Source organism: Candoia aspera, chromosome 13, assembly GCF_035149785.1.
Source record: "Candoia aspera isolate rCanAsp1 chromosome 13, rCanAsp1.hap2, whole genome shotgun sequence".
In the NCBI taxonomy this organism is placed as follows: domain Eukaryota; kingdom Metazoa; phylum Chordata; class Lepidosauria; order Squamata; family Boidae; genus Candoia; species Candoia aspera.
This window is the reverse complement of record NC_086165.1, coordinates 16,695,997-16,713,209: the sequence shown is the minus strand read 5'-3', so window position 1 is coordinate 16,713,209 and position 17,213 is coordinate 16,695,997. Positions and strand designations below refer to the sequence as shown.

Below are 17,213 nucleotides of genomic sequence, written 5' to 3'. Positions count from 1 at the left end.
CTTTAAACATGTTTTAGCTGTCCTCATTTCCCTTCCATAAGATGTTTCCCCAGCCCAGTAGAAAGTCTTTTCTTTAAATTCCTTTGCTATTTCTGCCAAGCAGTTTTTTCTCTGATGTCAAAGGAATATGCCAGAAAATACAGCATGTCATGACCTTTTTCTGTCTTCCAAAGCATTTCATTCTGTATTTCCTCTTTTCCCTTTTCTTCTCTAGGACATGACCTTCAGCAGGAAGATGGACCATGAAAACAAACGATCTGCCAAGACTCCCTAGGTCCTGGTGATCCCTTGGATTTCCTTCCTCAGCAACACATGCCAGATGAAGAATTCAGAAGGCACAAAAAGGCAGTGATAGAGACCAGTGTATCATGGGATGCTTCAGGAAGGATACAATTCCTTAATTAAAAGCCACAACCTGTGAAGCTTCTTCTAAATTGTGGCGTTTTGATCATATATAAAGTGCATCTCCAAAGGAAGGAGAAGTCATGCCCATGTAGTTAACTGAACAGATTAAAATATATCTACCTACACAAACACAATACAAACATTGATAAATATAACTGTCCATTAGACATATTTGCTCAAAATGGATGATGGCCGTAGAAACCAGGTGAGCCATGGTTTTGATGACTACCGCTACCAGGATGGTGGCTACAAAGGTTATGCTCCCAACGACCCAACTTATCACACTGGAGAGGAACCCAGTCAGGAAGAAGATGCTCAAAGTGATGCTACTGAAGGCCATGATGAAGATGATGAAGTCTATGAAGGAGAGTACCAGGGCATTCCTCACCCAGATGTCAAGTCTAAGCAGAAGACAGCAGGTCTGTCCAATGAGTTCAGAGATCGTGATGAGTTAATAGCAGAAAAGATGGAAGATGAAGAGCAGTTGGCTCACCAGTATGAAAATATCATTGTGGAATGTGGCCACGGACGTTTCCAATGGATGCTTTTCGTTGTGCTGGGCTTGGCCCTGATGGCAGATGGGGTGGAGGTGTTTGTGGTTGGTTTCGTCTTGCCCAGTGCTGAAAAGGATATGTGCTTATCAAGATCCAACAGAGGAATGCTAGGTGAGCCCTACGTCTCTTGCACAGCATGGAAATGCAAAAGATGATGAAAAACTGGGAAGGGGGTGGCACAGTTTTCCTGCTTATATTTAGTTCTTAATTTCATTTCCTGATGTCTTTCTGGGGTGGAAGTATGGAAAGGTAAAGTTAAGTGAGCAGAAGGCTGCTATGCGAATTGCTCCTCCGTATTTCTCATTCTAGATCAACCTCACTTAAGTTTTCCCCAATCTGTTTCAGAATTGCTGGGACTGCTACACCCATCTGAGGGTGCCAGAATGTGGAAGCTTTCTTTAATTTGACAGATGGCTGGGGATGAGATCAATACAATATATTCCTTGGGAAGATGAAGCAGAAGAATTAAATCTTACAGATTGGAAGCCATAGAATCCACAGGCTTTCAGGCATGGTTTCCATGTGTAATATTATCTATGATCTATTTTACAAATTTGTTTGGAAAGATTAGCCTGATTATGATCACCCACACACTTGATTTGATTTGATTATTGATTAATCTATTTTCTGGCTTTGCCACATACTGAATCATAAAATAAGCAAACAGGCTGCTTTCTCACAAGACAAATGCAGGCATGTGCAAACTAATCAAGGTTAAAACCTTATGTAAATGTGTTTATATTTAGCATGTTGCATGAATGCAGCAAGTATCTGTATATATCCATATATTTATATCTATATATCTATATTTCTATATATCTGTCTACAGCTACATCTATTTGCTGCATTCATGCATTTGCTGCATTTGCTGCACACACACAGTGTATATATAGTGTATATATACAGTATACAGTATATACAGTGTGTGTGGGTGTATACACACACACACACATACTGTATATATACTGTATATATACTATATATATATATATACACACACACACATACACACATACATACTGTATGTGTGTGTGTATGCTCAGTGTGTATATGTGTGTGTGTGTGTGTGTACATATACATATAGATATACACACACACATAGCACTGATGTGAAAGAGACATCAGCAAGCAGAGGTGTCTGCAGGGTATGGTCAAAAAAGTCAATATGGTGCCCACAAAGTGCTGCCCAACTGAGTGGAGCTTCAATTGCACTCTTGTGGCTGCCATCTTGACTTTTTGACCACATTCTATGGATACCCATCAGCAAGAATTTCGTCTTAGGCTTTGAATCTGGAGGCTGGACCAAGGAAAATAAAAGGATGGAGACCCACTTTGCCAGTGGTCAGAAACATTTGCTAAGAGAGCTGAGAAAAATCTGAATTGCTAATAGGAATGTTTGTTACAAACGGCCACTTTTAGGAAGTAACTATCTAATACCTTGGGTGCAATTCCTCCAGTTCCTCCGACAGTATTCAAACAAGCTCTCCTTTAATCTTCAAAGGAGAATGAAGACTAATCATTGGTAGTACTTTTTAGCAGGAGAGTGAGGAATACCACTCAGACATGGCTCACTTGGAGAGTAAAAATCCCCTTTAAAAATTATGAAACCTCTCCAAAGGGGTCAACTTCATACAAGAGGAGAGCACACTTTGCTTGATAGTTGGTGATAATCCAGCATTGAAGAGATTCCTTCTCCCATCCCTTGAATGTCCTGGTAGAGACACATTATTAGATCTCTGACAGCAGGAAGGTGCAGACTAGGAAGGACTTCAGCCTGGACAGTCTCAGACCTACTTCATCTGTTACCAGGAGCGTCCATAGGGAGTGATCAAAAAAAGCAAGCTGGTGATGATGCGATTGAAGCTCTGCAACACACATTAAAAACAGAACAAAACAGGACACTCCTGTTGGTTACGTTTGTGTTTACACGAACGGTTTCTTCTAAAAAAAATAGACATGTGATAGAGGCAAGCATGTTTAGAAATGTGCCCATGTGCATTTGCTCATGAAAGTGTGAGAAGAGCTAGCGTGAGAACAGTTTTTTTCCCCCTTTGGCTTGTGTGTCACAACCCATTGTTCTGGAAAATGCGAGAAAAAAAGGCTGCCAGGTGAGGTCCTAAGAGCAAACTAAGGGTGGCGCAGGAACTTGCGGGCCAATCTTTATTTTAAAGTTAGGAGCTTACAGTGCTCTTTCCTCTTGTTTTCTCTCTCTTGCCCTTTGGAAAGAGAATGGGCAAAGCTGACTTTTGAGTCACTTGTGGGCTTCCTCTCTTAACCACTTGGAATCGGGGTGCACCATTTTAATGTTGCTGCCTGGGGGCGGGTGCCCCTCCTCCTCTGCCAGATTCCGTTGCTCACTGTTGGTCTTCCCTCTTCATCACTCCAGAGGGAACACGCACACACACCCAATTTGCTGAGGGAGCCCCACATCAACTGCTAATCAAGCATGTTCATGGAGAGCAATACGATGTCTGTGTTCAATGTGGGGTGGAAGAGTTGGATCATAGGCATTTATATATGTGTGGGAGGAAGGAGGAGAATGGCCTCTGCGTTTAAGGAGCTTTGGAGAACAGCTGGCATGAAGGATTTTCTCTGCAGAAAAGGCTGTTTACCCCCTCCTCCTCCTTTTAATCTGTGAGCAAGGGCTCGAGCCAAAGAAGGACACGTGTGCCTTCCTGACAGCATTAATCATTTGTGTTTGTGACCTGGTGACTGCGCTGATTTTACAAGAGGATCTTACCTAACTTGATATATTGATCGGCATGGATTGTGCTGGTTGTTGTGAATTATAAGGCACGTGGCCTGATGTATCAGCTTTCCTCTCTGTAACAAATCCTTTTGTCTTGTCTGGGCGAATTGCTAGACCTATCCTTTCCAACCGACTGGTGTAGGCTTTTCATGGCTGGTATCTGTTGGGCAGTGTTGGGCTTCAGGGTTAAATGACCATGGTCTAGACCACAGATTTCTTGATGCTTCCCTGGCAATTGTGGCTGGCATCTTCAGAGGCAAGGTGATCTAAGCCCTGAAGCCCAACCCTGCCTATTCTTTCCAAGTTTCAGTTCCCTGAATCTGAAAATTCAGTTTCTTCTCTGAGACAGAGACATCTCTTCCCCCCCGCCCCCCCAATAGCTGATGGAGACAGTATTGTGAAAGGACCCCATTAAGTACAGATTTTATATGCAGTAGTTATGGTGGCCACTTAAATGTCACCAAACTAGATGGACAAGAGTCTTGAATACATACATGTGCATATATTCAAGTAATGCCTGTCAGGGCTGAGAAGAGTGAGTTTGTGACCAGGCAGCCTTTATGCCTGCTCCATAAAAGGGTGGGCAGCTTCACAGGTCCCCACTGTTTTTCCTCTTTCCTCCTCCCCTTCCCTCCCCCTCCCCCTCTCCCTCTTCCTTCTCCTCCCCTCCCCTCCCCTCCTCTTCCTCCCCTTCCTCTTCCTCCCTCTCCCCCTCCTCCTTGTCCTCCTCCTCCTCCCCCACAACAGGATAACCCACAACATTACCAAAAAGGAAAGGGCTAGATTCCCTGAATGTTTTTGAGGCTGTGGTGGTGGTGTGTTTCCTTTTACATTTTATTAGTGTGCTACATCTGCTAGAAGTTTAACCTGTCAACTCTGATTCCTTCTGGGGCACCAGTCAAGAGGACATGGCACTGGCAGGATTGAGCAGTTGGATTCCTAATCCTGGCTGTGCGATTTTAAAGGACTTTTTGAACTGTGAAAACAGGGCTGTGGATCGTTCACTCCAGATTTAAGACAGCCTAGTGAGCCGTCCACTGCAGAAGTGACATTTGAGTGGGATTTTCCCCTGCTCTTAATTCTTACTACCCGGGCTTCATCTACTTATGTCCAAGCAGTTGAGTCTCTCCTAAATGAATTGTTACAGGAGTGAAAAAAAGCCAGAACAAAACTGTAGGAGGTCAAGAGGGTGATGTCATTGAGCCAATAGGTTGCATTTGTTAGGCACTAGAAATATCTTCCCATTTGCACGTATGGGGCATTGATGTGCCCTTCTATAGGCTTATAGAAGGCAGCTGCAGATGAAATACCTTCATTATAGACCACAGAAGGATCCAATCTTTCCTTTTTGGTCCTTAGGGGAGGTTCTCTCTCCTCTGCCAAATTCTGTTGCTTGGTGTTGGCTTTCCTTCTTCATAACTCCAGTGGCTTGAAGCCCATCAAAGACCAAGCCAGGCCCCACATTCTCCTGAAATCCACAGGCAGGCAGACTGGAGGAACAACTTCCCCACATTGCTCCAGGAGCAGGAGAACTGTTTCTCAAGGGCAAGAGACCTCCTTATGGATAAGTGCTGCTACTGTGTAAGCCTCCTGGTAGAAGGTCCTCTTGGTGGCTTCTCTTGGCATGGGGTGGAAATTTTGGAATACAGAGAGGAGGCAGATGGCTGGAGGGATGATGTATAATGGATGAGATGGCATTTATACATCACTCTTTGGATGTCTTGTCCTTAAATTAGTGGAAGAACAATGCATTCCACCCAGGAGAATTCCCCCAAATTCACTTCTTTGGAATAAGAAGAAAATTCTCTTTCACTCTGTTGAATAAGAACTGGTAGGAAAAAGGATAAATTTCAGCCCAGTGGTCTCTGGAAGTGGCCAAGAACTGTGAAGGTTTGAAAGGTCTGGAGAGCAGGTGAGAGGAGCAGAAGCAGGGGCAGATGGCAAAGCTTCAGGGGCTAAATTCAGCTTGGGGACTCCCTGCAGTCACTCCCCGGAGTCCAATAATCCATACAGTCATCAAGAAGGGAGCTCTGCTGTATCCTATAAACAGCCTGTACATTATACGAGTGTATAGTTTTATTCAGTCATTCGTGTGTGTGCTTGTGTGTTGTGCACATGCTTGGAATGAAAAAGAATGAAAAGAGGCAAGAAAAAGAAGCTCCTCCAGAAGAGGAAAATAAAACCAAGCTAAGGAACAAATAATGAGCACATGAAAGGGAATCACAGCTGGCTTGCAGCCATGAACCCAATGCATCTAAATGCTGGGTTGTTCACTGCAAAGGGTTTTGCTTTTGTTCTGATTAGGAAAAATAACAGTATTTATGGACTCCTCCAATGCCTGATTACCATAGATATAAAGCTTGTTGCTGCTGCTGTTGTTAATGCTGCAGTGCCTTTTAATTTAACAAGGCCCTTTGGTGCGTAGTGGGAGGAAATTAATCAACTCCCCACTTTCCTTTGGTAAAATAAGGGAGTCAGCGATGAATTGTGACTTTCTAGTAACTTGTTTAGCAAACTGAGGATCTTGCAATGGTCCAGGCACCTCATTGTGGCAGTTATTTTGTTTGCTTTGGGGATGTTCATTTGGAACATTTGCTCAGCCAGGACATTTTGTCTTGGCCAACTTGTGAATATTTTGCTTCCTATGAGAACTGAGATTAGAGCCAGAGCAATCATTCCTTCCTGATCCTAGCTATTAAGCCCAAAGACAATTGGAAAGGACCACAGATGGCAAAAACGTTGGCAGTGGGACTTGGAAATAGACCATAGATGCCTGTGTGTGATTTGTTACATTTCCCACATTCCCATCTACATGCACACATGTACATGTACATCTTAAACTGCTATTTAGTTTCATGTGGCTTATTTCCACTATGTTGTATGATCCTAGTCAATTGTCACTTATTTAACAAACCATAGCTAGGCAAATAATGGCCTAATAGAACATGGGAAAACCTGGTTGCTTATACAGTATTTGCAAGCCTGTAATGGATAACTTCCTCCCTCCCTTCTGTAAGAAGCAACACACTTGCTCCCAATAATGACCTGACTCATGCACCATTGAAAATGCAGAATTCAGATTTACTGAGAATGTGTACAGATCAAGAGAAAAGCTGCAACTGAAGATTCTCACCTAAACTATCTAATTAAAAGTTAGCTGACACCCCACTCCCCCCCCCCCTTTGCTTCTCTTCCCACCTAATTCCAATGGCCGGCATGCCAGGCACAGATGTCTCTGCTGGTACAACCTTGACTTTCCCCTTTCAGCCCAAACAGAATACTTTCACACTCCTGAAATTCCTCCCCTCCCGATTGATCCTTGATTCTTGACACGCGTTGACTCATCATGGCAGGCGAACACGATCAGACAATTTATCAATTGTTTGAATGTGGAGTCTGACTCCTTCCTTCCTTCCTTCCTTCCTTCCTTCCTTCCTTCCTTCCTTCCTTCCTTCCTTCCTTCCTTCCTTCCCTTGAGTCAGTATTGACTCCTGGCAACTACTCAGACAAGTCCCTGCAGTTTTCTTGGCAAGATTTTCAGAAGTGGTTTGCCATTGAGTGGGTAAAAAAAAGTCAAGATTGGGGCCATAAGTCTACAATTGGAGCCCTGCTCCTTTTTCCCATGGCTGTAAAGGGGATGGGCTTGGAATGTGTGGTTGTAGCTACCACCCTGACATTTTTGCCCCCCAGCCTATGGATGCCCTTAGAGTGATCTCCTTTTTAATGAAAACAGAATTGCAGTAGATGGCAAAAATCAATAGTGGTGAGCCCATTTTTTTGGTAGCTGCTAAAACTTTTGAAGGCTAACTGAATGGGGATGTGATGAGGCAAGAGAGGAAATCAAGCTGCTTTTATACTTTGTGTTTAATGTCTGCACTTAAATCTACGAGCACTTGCATGATGTAGAGAGTAAGGAAGATGTTCTTGATGGAGATAAGTGAGATTTGTGATCAAAGTGATGAGGAGAAAAACCATATCTTAAGTCCACAACAGACAGATAATATTCAGAAGGGGCTCAGACTGACATTCCCTGATTCCCTGGAGTATAAGAAGGAGGAGAAGGTCCAGTACAATCAGACTTGGAAGATTCTGTTGTTATAACCAATCTCAATAAAATTAGTATTAGCCTTCTTGTTGAGTTGATTTCATGGTCTGGTCTACCTGGGTGGGCTGACACATACAGAGGTGTTTATATGAAAAGCACTCAATATTACAGCAGGAGGTAGCACCTAGTTGACTCTGGCTGATCCCCACAAAGTTAATCAGAGTTGGGGATCACCAGGACATCCTAGCCTCCAGGCCTGAGTAGGTTGTTGTTGGTGGTGGGGGAGTATCCTGGAAAAGGGCAGTGGCAAACAACTTCTATTTTGTGTCCAAGAAAACTTATGGATGTCTCGCCATCACGAAGAGCTGAGCTTGACTTGAGGATGACTTTTACTCCCCCCCAACTTTTCGTTTTGAATAATCAGTATTAGACTTTTGCTGCTTTGACGAATGAAGACTTTTGATGCCCTTTGTGTGAGCTATTTAGTGGCATTTGTTTGGGGAACGTGCTTCCTGCATCAGCATTTCTGCAGAGTTGGCAAGCTGGCAGTTTTTGAAATCTGAAGCAGGAAACCCGGATGCCAGCGATAACAAGAATAACTACAGGAGTAATGTGTCTTGTGTCCCTCTGCCGTACAGGGCTAATTGTTTACTTCGGAATGATGGTGGGGGCCCTTCTCTTGGGCGGCCTGGCAGACAGGCTGGGCCGGAAGCATTGCCTCTTCTTATCGCTGTCCATCAATGCCATCTTTGCGTTCCTTTCCTCCTTCGTGCAGCAGTATGGCTTCTTTCTCTTCTGCCGCCTGATCTCCGGTTTCGGGTAGGTACTGAATGCTTTGGGGAAGAACAAGCTTGTTCCAGGCCAAGGGAGACATCTGATATTTGATAGTAACGCTTAGTCTATTGCAGTGTTTCTCAACCTTGGCAATTTTAAGATGTGGGGACTTCAACTCCCAGAATTCCCCATGCTCTGAAAAAGTAGGAGGAAAGTGACAGGTTTTGGTGCCAGAGATTGCCTATATATAGGGGTCTCATTTCAAACTACGTACTTGCTAGAATGATTGTGTTACAACCTTAACCTTAATTCTAATGAATTCTGTCGATCAGAATGCTTAAGCTATCGTTCCTTGGTTTAGATGTTTTCAGAATGGACTGTAAGGAGGGAAGTCTGTCACAGATTTGCAAACAGAAAAAAAATTAAGGAATACAGAAAGATAGTTGATATCTCTGGGTTACTATTAAACCTTTCCTATAGTTTCTAAGTTGTTTTATTCTTCCAGTTTCCTCCTTTTCTTTCTTCAGGATTGGAGGCTCCCTGCCCATCGTCTTTGCCTATTTCTCTGAATTCCTGTCCCGTGAGAAGCGAGGAGAGCACCTCAGCTGGCTCTGCATGTTCTGGATGATTGGTGGTTTGTATGCCTCGGTCATGGCCTGGAGCATCATCCCACATTATGGTAATTGTTCCCAGATCTAGAGGGCATTTTCCTGCATCCATGTCTGGCCTCCAGGCTTTTGCTGGCTAGCTTTTATTTCATTGAGATTGCTTTCTTTCAATCACCTAGTTGGACCGGAAAACCAAACTAGGTTAAGCAGGCTGCAATGTACCTTTCTTCAACTTGGTGCCCTCCATGCCCTGGACAGTAAGTTCTGAGTAACAGCATTTGGCAGAAGCTAGGTGACCTTGGCTGATCCCCTAAAGCTAAGTTGGGTCAGATCAAACCTATTTAGGGTCTGGATGAGGGATCCCCAAGAATTCCAGGTTAGACTGGAAAGTTGAAAATCATCCTGGAAGAATGCAATGGCAAACCATTTCCAGAGATGACCCTGGGGAAGGAATGGATAAGCCATTAAGGAGAGAAATGGCAACTTAGTCCTTGGAAAATGGAAGGCATGAGAATGAATCTCAAAAATTACCCCACCTTGGTTCTATTTGTTATAAAGATAGAGTAGAGCAGTGTTTCTCAACCTTGGCAACTTTAATTCCCCATGGCTGGCTGGGGAATTCTGGGAGTTGAAGTCTGCACATCTTAAAGTTGCCAAGGTTGAGAAACAGTGAAGTAGAAAGAAACTCTAGCAAGCTTTCCAAGATCCTGTTATTATACACTACAACAATAAAGCAGGATCCCTGGAATCCTTGCAGTACCTTTTTCCTGACCTGGCCTCCCCCAAAAGGGCAACAGTATTTTAGCAGAGTATCCCAAAAATATTCAGTAATACTCCAATATTAATAACTATAGCAAAGGGACCTGTTGGTTTCTTCTGCATTCGTATTTTGTGATGATTTTATAAGTTGTTGAAAACCACAAATAGGTTAAATAAACACTCAAAGTATGCATTCAGATTAAAATAAGTTTATTTTCTCTTCAATTAGCTTCAAATGTTTTTGCTGGAGATGAATTGAATACAACTTTCGATAGATTTGAAAGGTGGGAACGCACTGAAGAGAACAAAATCCGGTGCTTAATGGAGTTCTGATTTTCAGCTTTGTTTGAAGAATGGCAGATGGGTCCATTTGGGAAAGGAATTCACACATTATAAATTTTTTAGGCATTTCTACTCAGGATGGGGAAATAGGTCAATTCTAGTATCTTTTCTCTGTTTCTTGTTTTTGCAAATCTGTCACAATTGCTCCACTTGAGAGTTTTTCTTTCTGAAAAAAAGTTTGCTCTGAAAATTGTATTACTTTAGGGCACATTTCTCCAAAGGTATCCATTCGGATGGCAACTTTGCTTAATATTCACAGGTTTTTTGTATTATTTTCTCTAGCATAATCTGTTTTTGCATGTAATTTTCATAAATAGCTGCATTATTTTTACTGAATTTTCCACAATAGGTCTATGTGTTTATGTGTGGGAATTGTTGGCAAGCCCCATTGCAAATCTGGAAAAAGTTTGAATGTTAAATAGTAACTTAGTTTTGGTTCAAAGCAGGACATACATTTGCATTCAAATTCAAAGGGAGCAAACTTCTCCCTGAACCTTCGAAGCCAGATTTAATAGTCTACCCTCAATGCTTTTATACAGGAGATTTAATAAAACCCTCATGATCAGCTGAACCTGCCCATGTGGGGATGGTTCAGTTGAATCTATTCTCCACACACTGCTACAATGATATCCAAAGAAGATTCATCTTCCCTCACTTGCTACATGCACCAAATTATCCTGAGGAACTTCATGTCCTTTTATCAGACAAGGAAAGTGTTATCACCCATAACGTAGCAAAGTTCTGTATAACTACTGTGAATGTGCGCAAACAACTGACTATTGCACGTGATTGACATCCTTATGCCTGATTCACTTATCTTATAGCTAGGTGGATGGTTTTTAAAAATTCTTCTTCTCTTTTTTCTTTGCTCTATTTAGTTTATATATGTTCTATCTGGTCGCTGACCAAAATAAATAAATATTATCTATCCTATCTGTCTATCATCCCTCCTCCTCCTCCTCCTCCTCAAAACTTGGAAAGTCTTACATCTGTACCAGCACTGATCTGTTGTATTCTACCTGTCCTCTTTCTCCCTTACAGGATGGGGGTTCAGTATGGGGACCAATTATTACTTCCACAGCTGGAGGGTTTTTGTGGTGGTTTGTTCCCTCCCTTGCATAGCGTCGCTTGTGGCCCTGAAATTCATGCCAGAGAGCCCACGTTTTTTGTTAGAGGTAAGCAATCTGATATGGAAAAGGAAACACACCTATTTTATGTTAAATAGAGTGGGCCACCTCAGGATCACTCTGAATCCCCTCTTTTTTTGACACAGACCCCAACCCACTTGGGGCTACATTTGCTAAAAAAACAGCAGCATGCTTTCTCACTGTTTTGAGGCTGGAAGCACTGCACAGTTAGACTGGAAGCCCAGAAACAGTCTTAACATAGGATAAAAATAATGAAACTACAAACTCTACTTCCAACCAGGAAAATATGGAAAATTCTGTACACATCATTGGTGTCTGGGGGGGAGGGGGGTGAAAGAAGTGAAATGAGTGGCTGTGATTATGCAATCAAAGTCCTACCATTGTAAAAAAGGGGCAGGGCTTTAACTGTACAGTTGCAGCCACCAGTTTGACTTCTTTGATCTCCCCCAATCCCAATATTCCTGGTCTACACCCTTGGTGACTTGGTCTCATTCAATTATATCATCTTCTTCCTTACTGCAACTCTTATGTATACTCCCACAAAATGTGAAATGCAGTATCCAGTCACCATACCTATTATAAAAGCTATTACATTGGGGGGGGTGTAGGTGTGAAGATGCTGGATTTGTTTACTTAAGAAGATAAGCAGTGCCCTACTGGATTGGACCCCCGGATGATCTAGTCCAGCAGTCTGTTCTCCATCCAACTGCCCAAGGAAGCCCACTAGTCTCTCAGCAGATGGCCTTGAGAGGCAATCCCACGGCCATCAAGGCTAAGAGCTGTTGATCCCTGTGATTTCATGAATTGGTCCAACCCTTTTTTGAAGCCAGCCAAGCTGATAGCCAGCACCACATCTCATGGTAGCGAATCCCAAAGTTGAATTACACGTTGTGTAAAACATATTTCCTTTTTTTCCCCCCTGATTCTTCCAAGCTTCAATTTCATTGAGTGACCTCTGCTTCTAGGGTTTTGGGAAGGAGACAATGGTTTCTCCTTGTCCACTTTATTCACACCATGCATAATTTTGTACACCTCAATCATGTCTGCTTCCTTTCTAGATTAAAAAGCCCCAGATGTCACACTTTTTCCTCAGCAGAAACCTATTCCAGCCCCTTGATCATATTAGTTGTCCTCCTCTCTAGCTGCATTATCTCCTTTTTGAGGTGCAGTGACCAGAACTGCAAACAATATTCCAGATGTGGTCACACCATTGATTTATATAGGAGCATTATGATATTGACATCTCTATTTCCAGTACCATTTCTTATTATCCCTAACATGCTATTGGCCTTTTTTACATATTTAACATTGGCTGTAACCCTGAGCAGGGTCCCTAAGGAATAGGTCCCACTGAAGCCCATGTGTTGAATCGTGCAAGGCTTTTGAAGTGCTGGGGTCTAAAATTTTCTCTCTGACTTTTAAGCTGAAATGCCAGATCTGATACCCACAATGAGAAAATGACCATTCTCACATGGTGTGGCATAAAGAGGAGAAAGCTTTTTTCATCTCTTTTTTTCCACGTGAAAAAGAGAGATTTTTATGCAGGATTTTCTCCTGCTGCTAAAGATACAGGTGCATGGCTAGTAAAAAGGGGATAACTCTGTGCTAAGGATCATAATGTATGGTGAGTCAACACTAGCAGCCTTCACAGCTTTCGTTTTTGTTCCATACTTTGTTTCAATTTCCTGCAATTTGCTTTATTGCCCTGAGAGACTGTCCAAGTTAAATACTACCCCTCAAAACCTGTGCAGTAGGAGTTGGTTTCTACACTGATAAAGATTCAGGAGACCATTATTAAACAACCAGCTTCAAGCTTCCCTTGTTATCTGTGAAGAGACCTGTGTCCTTGCCAGTTCATCAGAAGACTGCTGGAAGAAGAAACAGAAAGTCTCCATCCAAATGTATGTGAGGACATACTGTATTGGTTCTAAACAGGAAAGAGTTCAGTTGCTGGAATTCTTGTAACCCCATCCCATGCATTGCAGTAAGTCTTTTTTAAGAGAACATCTTTGACAATCATGCTTGGAAAACAATCACTTTTGGTTTCAGCCAACTGCCACAATGCCTGATGTGAGCTTTCCAAATGTGGTGGACTTCAGCTCCCAAGGATCCTCATCCACCATGTCCAAAGGCTGTGGATACTAGGAATGGGAAGAATTTATTTGGAGGGCAGCACATGAGTGGAATTTACCCCAAAGCAATATGTACAACTTCTTCAGGGTGGGGTTCCTACTTGCCCTTTGACTTTCCAACAAATCTGGGGAACCCAGATTAAGTTTGATTTAATTTAAAATACAGTTGATAGAATTAACATGAAAGCAAATTAAGTAGGATTAACATGATTACTTCTCCTGGCTGTACAGTATTCACTTTTCCTTTCTCTCTCCTGTTAAAAAAATTATTGGAGTTGCCCACATTTCTTGGAAGTGCAAACAGTCCTAGATCTCAGATCATACTCACAGAAAAAAGGGAGGCATGATACCCCCCAAGGAACCAGGATTCTTCAAACAAACTTTTCCCCCCTTTTGTTGTTCTCTGGAAGTAGCAATTTTTCATTAAGTCCTTCGCTGAGAGGAGAGAATGCTGATTAGGTAAAACTTGTTCATCCGGGGACAGAAGTATTTCCAGTGCTCCCTCAGCTGTGGACTTCTGGAGTTGCAGTCTCATCACATCTGGAGGGTGCTAGGTTGGGTGAGGATGGTGTGCAATATGGGACTTTTGACTTCCTCTCCTGTGATTTTTCTAGATTGGTAAGCACGATGAAGCATGGATGATCCTTAAGCAAGTCCATGATGTCAACATGAGGGCCAAGGGAGAGCCAGAAAGGGTATTTACGGTGAGCTGGATTACATTCTAAGTGATTTCTTCTTTCTCCCAGGTAGACTTAGGCCAAAGGGTAATCCATGTTTTGATAAATGCCCCAAATCAGGTCTCCTTTTTAAAAGACATCAGCATCACTGTGGACATTGTTGTTCCTTCAAGACTCTTGTTGCACTTTGTGCCAGAGTGTAAGCCGCATGTTATCTAAAGCAGACTTCTCTAATCTGATGTCCTCCAGATGTCTTGTCCTATACTTCTTATCATTCTGGTAACAACCCTTTTGGCTTGTTGAGGGGAGTTCTAGTCATAACACCTCCAGGAGGAACCAGGTTAACAGAGGTCAAAATTAGATTGCCATCTCTTTTCCCAGAGATGTCTGTGAAGACCCCAAGCCAAATGTAAGTGTAATTGCCTTTCCCAACCTGGTAGCTGTTGAGAACATCTGATATCCACACTAAGGAGGCTTCACTTAGCTAGTAAACAGTAACAGTAATGAGTAAGAAAAGTCCTGGAAAAATTGGGTCCATGTGACCCCATGAATAAATAAATATGGATTAAAAACAGAAACAAAATGCCTCAAATCTTGTAAGATTTTGGTGTTCTTGCCCGAAATCCTACAATATTTTGTTCTTGTGTGACAAAAAATCTTAACAGATTTTCATTGAGAATGTCAAAATCTTGTCCAGTTTTTGCCATTTTTAAAATGCATATATTTTAAAAATTATTATTATCAATATCATTATTATTTTAGCATCCACTCCATTATGGGAAGTTAGGTAATGGCACCCAGTACCTGAATAAGTGGCCACCTTATTATCCTTTGTGCACATAACTGAGCTTTGTAGACTCTCTCTCGGAGTAGTTCCTTCCATTTTTTCATCATCATTTGTACATCACAAGCGAACTTGATGGTAGGAGCTGCAGGACATTCAGAAGATGAGGGAGGGAGGTGAACATACTGCATCCCTTCAGGCCAAATATCCACCCTTTCTAAAAGATGGAGTAGATCCAGAGAAGATTTTCATTGTATATGGTTATCTTGAAGAAAGCCCCATTGAAGGTGGCGGGATTTTGTTTTGTGTAGTCACAAGCAATTCTGGCTTCCAGAGGGTTAGCAGTTCAGGTATGAGAACAGATCCCACTTGCACTGTGTTGCCTTTGTGAAGTTGCTAACACAAACCAGGTTGTGTTTGAAGTAGCTGCTAGTGATGATGAGATCTGTAAACTCTGCTTCATTTTTTCCTTCTTCAGGTGGCTCAGATAAAAACTCCCAAGCAGGTTGACGAATTTATTGAAATACAGAGCTCAACAGGAACATGGTACCAGCGTTGCTTTGTTAGAGCCATGACCACCTTCAGACAGGTATGGAACAAGGATGACTAAAAAAACCACATCCAATGTTTGGATTCATACAACACAACAAACTGAGTTAGCAAAATACAGTTGCTATGTTCACATAACATGCAATGTTCAAACAAGCAAGCCATATTATGGCTTAAGATGATGGTCTTGTTCATTTAGTATATGAAGACAGTGGTGGAGTTGCTATGACACCTTCAGTCACAATCTAGTGTAATGTATGAAACAAGCCAAACAGTGCTCTGTAATGGCCTAATTAAACAATTTATTCTCCTTTCCTTCCAATGAATAATCCTTGGGATGAAACTTTTCCGGGATGCATTTTGGTGAAGATCTATGACCATATGGTTGCATATTTTGCTTAGTCATAAATGTTTAACCATGATTTGTTGAATAAGTCACAGTGGGTTCACACATTGCCCTAAACGAAGACAAACCAAATCATATTATCTCTTGACACAATGTGTGAACCAACAAACATCACTTCACATGAAACTGTCAACCCATGAATGATATTAAGTTGATTAAACACAAGAATTTTCACTCAGCTGAATAGCTTCATTGAAGGTGCCTTTTGAAATACAGAAGAAATCATAACAAATTATAGAATAAATTAAGACCATCACTTTTTACGTGGAAAAACTATCATTGTTCAAACATCGTAATATTAATTAGAAAGAGCTTGGAAACATCTTTAGTACAATATTTTGTTCCTCTTGTACTGTAGTAGGATGCCATAAATGAAACTGGATCTCTGAAAAAGCTGATATGCTTATAACAATCAGTGTTTAGAATTGCTCTAAAGCTCCAGTTGATTAAACTGTGTGCACCCCTCTTTTATAGTGTGTCTATTTTAAGATTAATACTTCATTGGTTCGCAGTTAGAGCTATAAGTTTCATCAAGAGTTAGTTATTTTCAGTGACTGCTCCTTTGGATTTTCTAGGTAGTGGACAACATCCTGTATTGCCTGACAGCCCAGTATAGAATGAACACACTGTTACTGGCAGTTGTCTGGTTTTCAATGGCCTTAAGGTAGGTGTCTTAGAATCTCCTTGGGTTTGTAGAACATTATCCTTCCACTTGGACTGATCTGCAGTGAGTATGTCCAACATATCAGCTATGAAATCAACTCTAGTTGATGCCTCCCTACATATTTTTTCAAAACCGGAATCTTTCAAAATTCTGCCCCAAATAAGTGGGCAGCAACATTGACTGGATGATTTTTTTACGTACAGTATGTCCAGAGGATTCTTCTTGCACAATTTAGGATCAGACTAAAGAGATTAGGGAAGACCCACAGATCAGCTAGATATGAGCTCACTAATATTCCTAAGGAATATGCAGTGGAGGTGAAGAATAGATTTAAGGGACTGGACTTAGTAGATAGGGTCCCGGAAGAACTCTGGACAGAAGTTGGCAGCATTGTTCAGGAGGCGGCAACAAAATACATCCCAAAGAAAGAGAAAACCAAGAAGGCAAAATGGCTGTCTGCTGAGACACTAGAAGTAGCCCAAGAAAGAAGGAAAGCAAAAGGCAACAGTGATAGGGGGAGATATGCCCAATTAAATGCAAAATTCCAGAGGTTAGCCAGAAGAGATAAGGAATTATTTTTAAACAAGCAATGCGCGGAAGTGGAAGAAGACAATAGA

General features: G+C 41.9%; 1 protein-coding gene across 1 annotated transcript in view; it reads left to right on the top strand.

Annotated features, from left to right (window-relative positions):
• The first annotated feature begins 207 nt into the window (after positions 1–207).
• Positions 208–17,213, top strand: part of SV2B (synaptic vesicle glycoprotein 2B) — a 31,952-nt gene continuing 14,946 nt past the window's right edge. Inside the window, exons 1-7 of the mRNA XM_063314219.1 lie at positions 208–1,070; positions 8,392–8,572; positions 9,055–9,206; positions 11,278–11,411; positions 14,131–14,220; positions 15,456–15,566; positions 16,508–16,596. Coding sequence (XP_063170289.1) covers positions 587–1,070; positions 8,392–8,572; positions 9,055–9,206; positions 11,278–11,411; positions 14,131–14,220; positions 15,456–15,566; positions 16,508–16,596 — 1,241 coding nt within the window. The 5' untranslated portion in view covers positions 208–586. The remainder of the gene's footprint in view (positions 1,071–8,391; positions 8,573–9,054; positions 9,207–11,277; positions 11,412–14,130; positions 14,221–15,455; positions 15,567–16,507; positions 16,597–17,213) is intronic.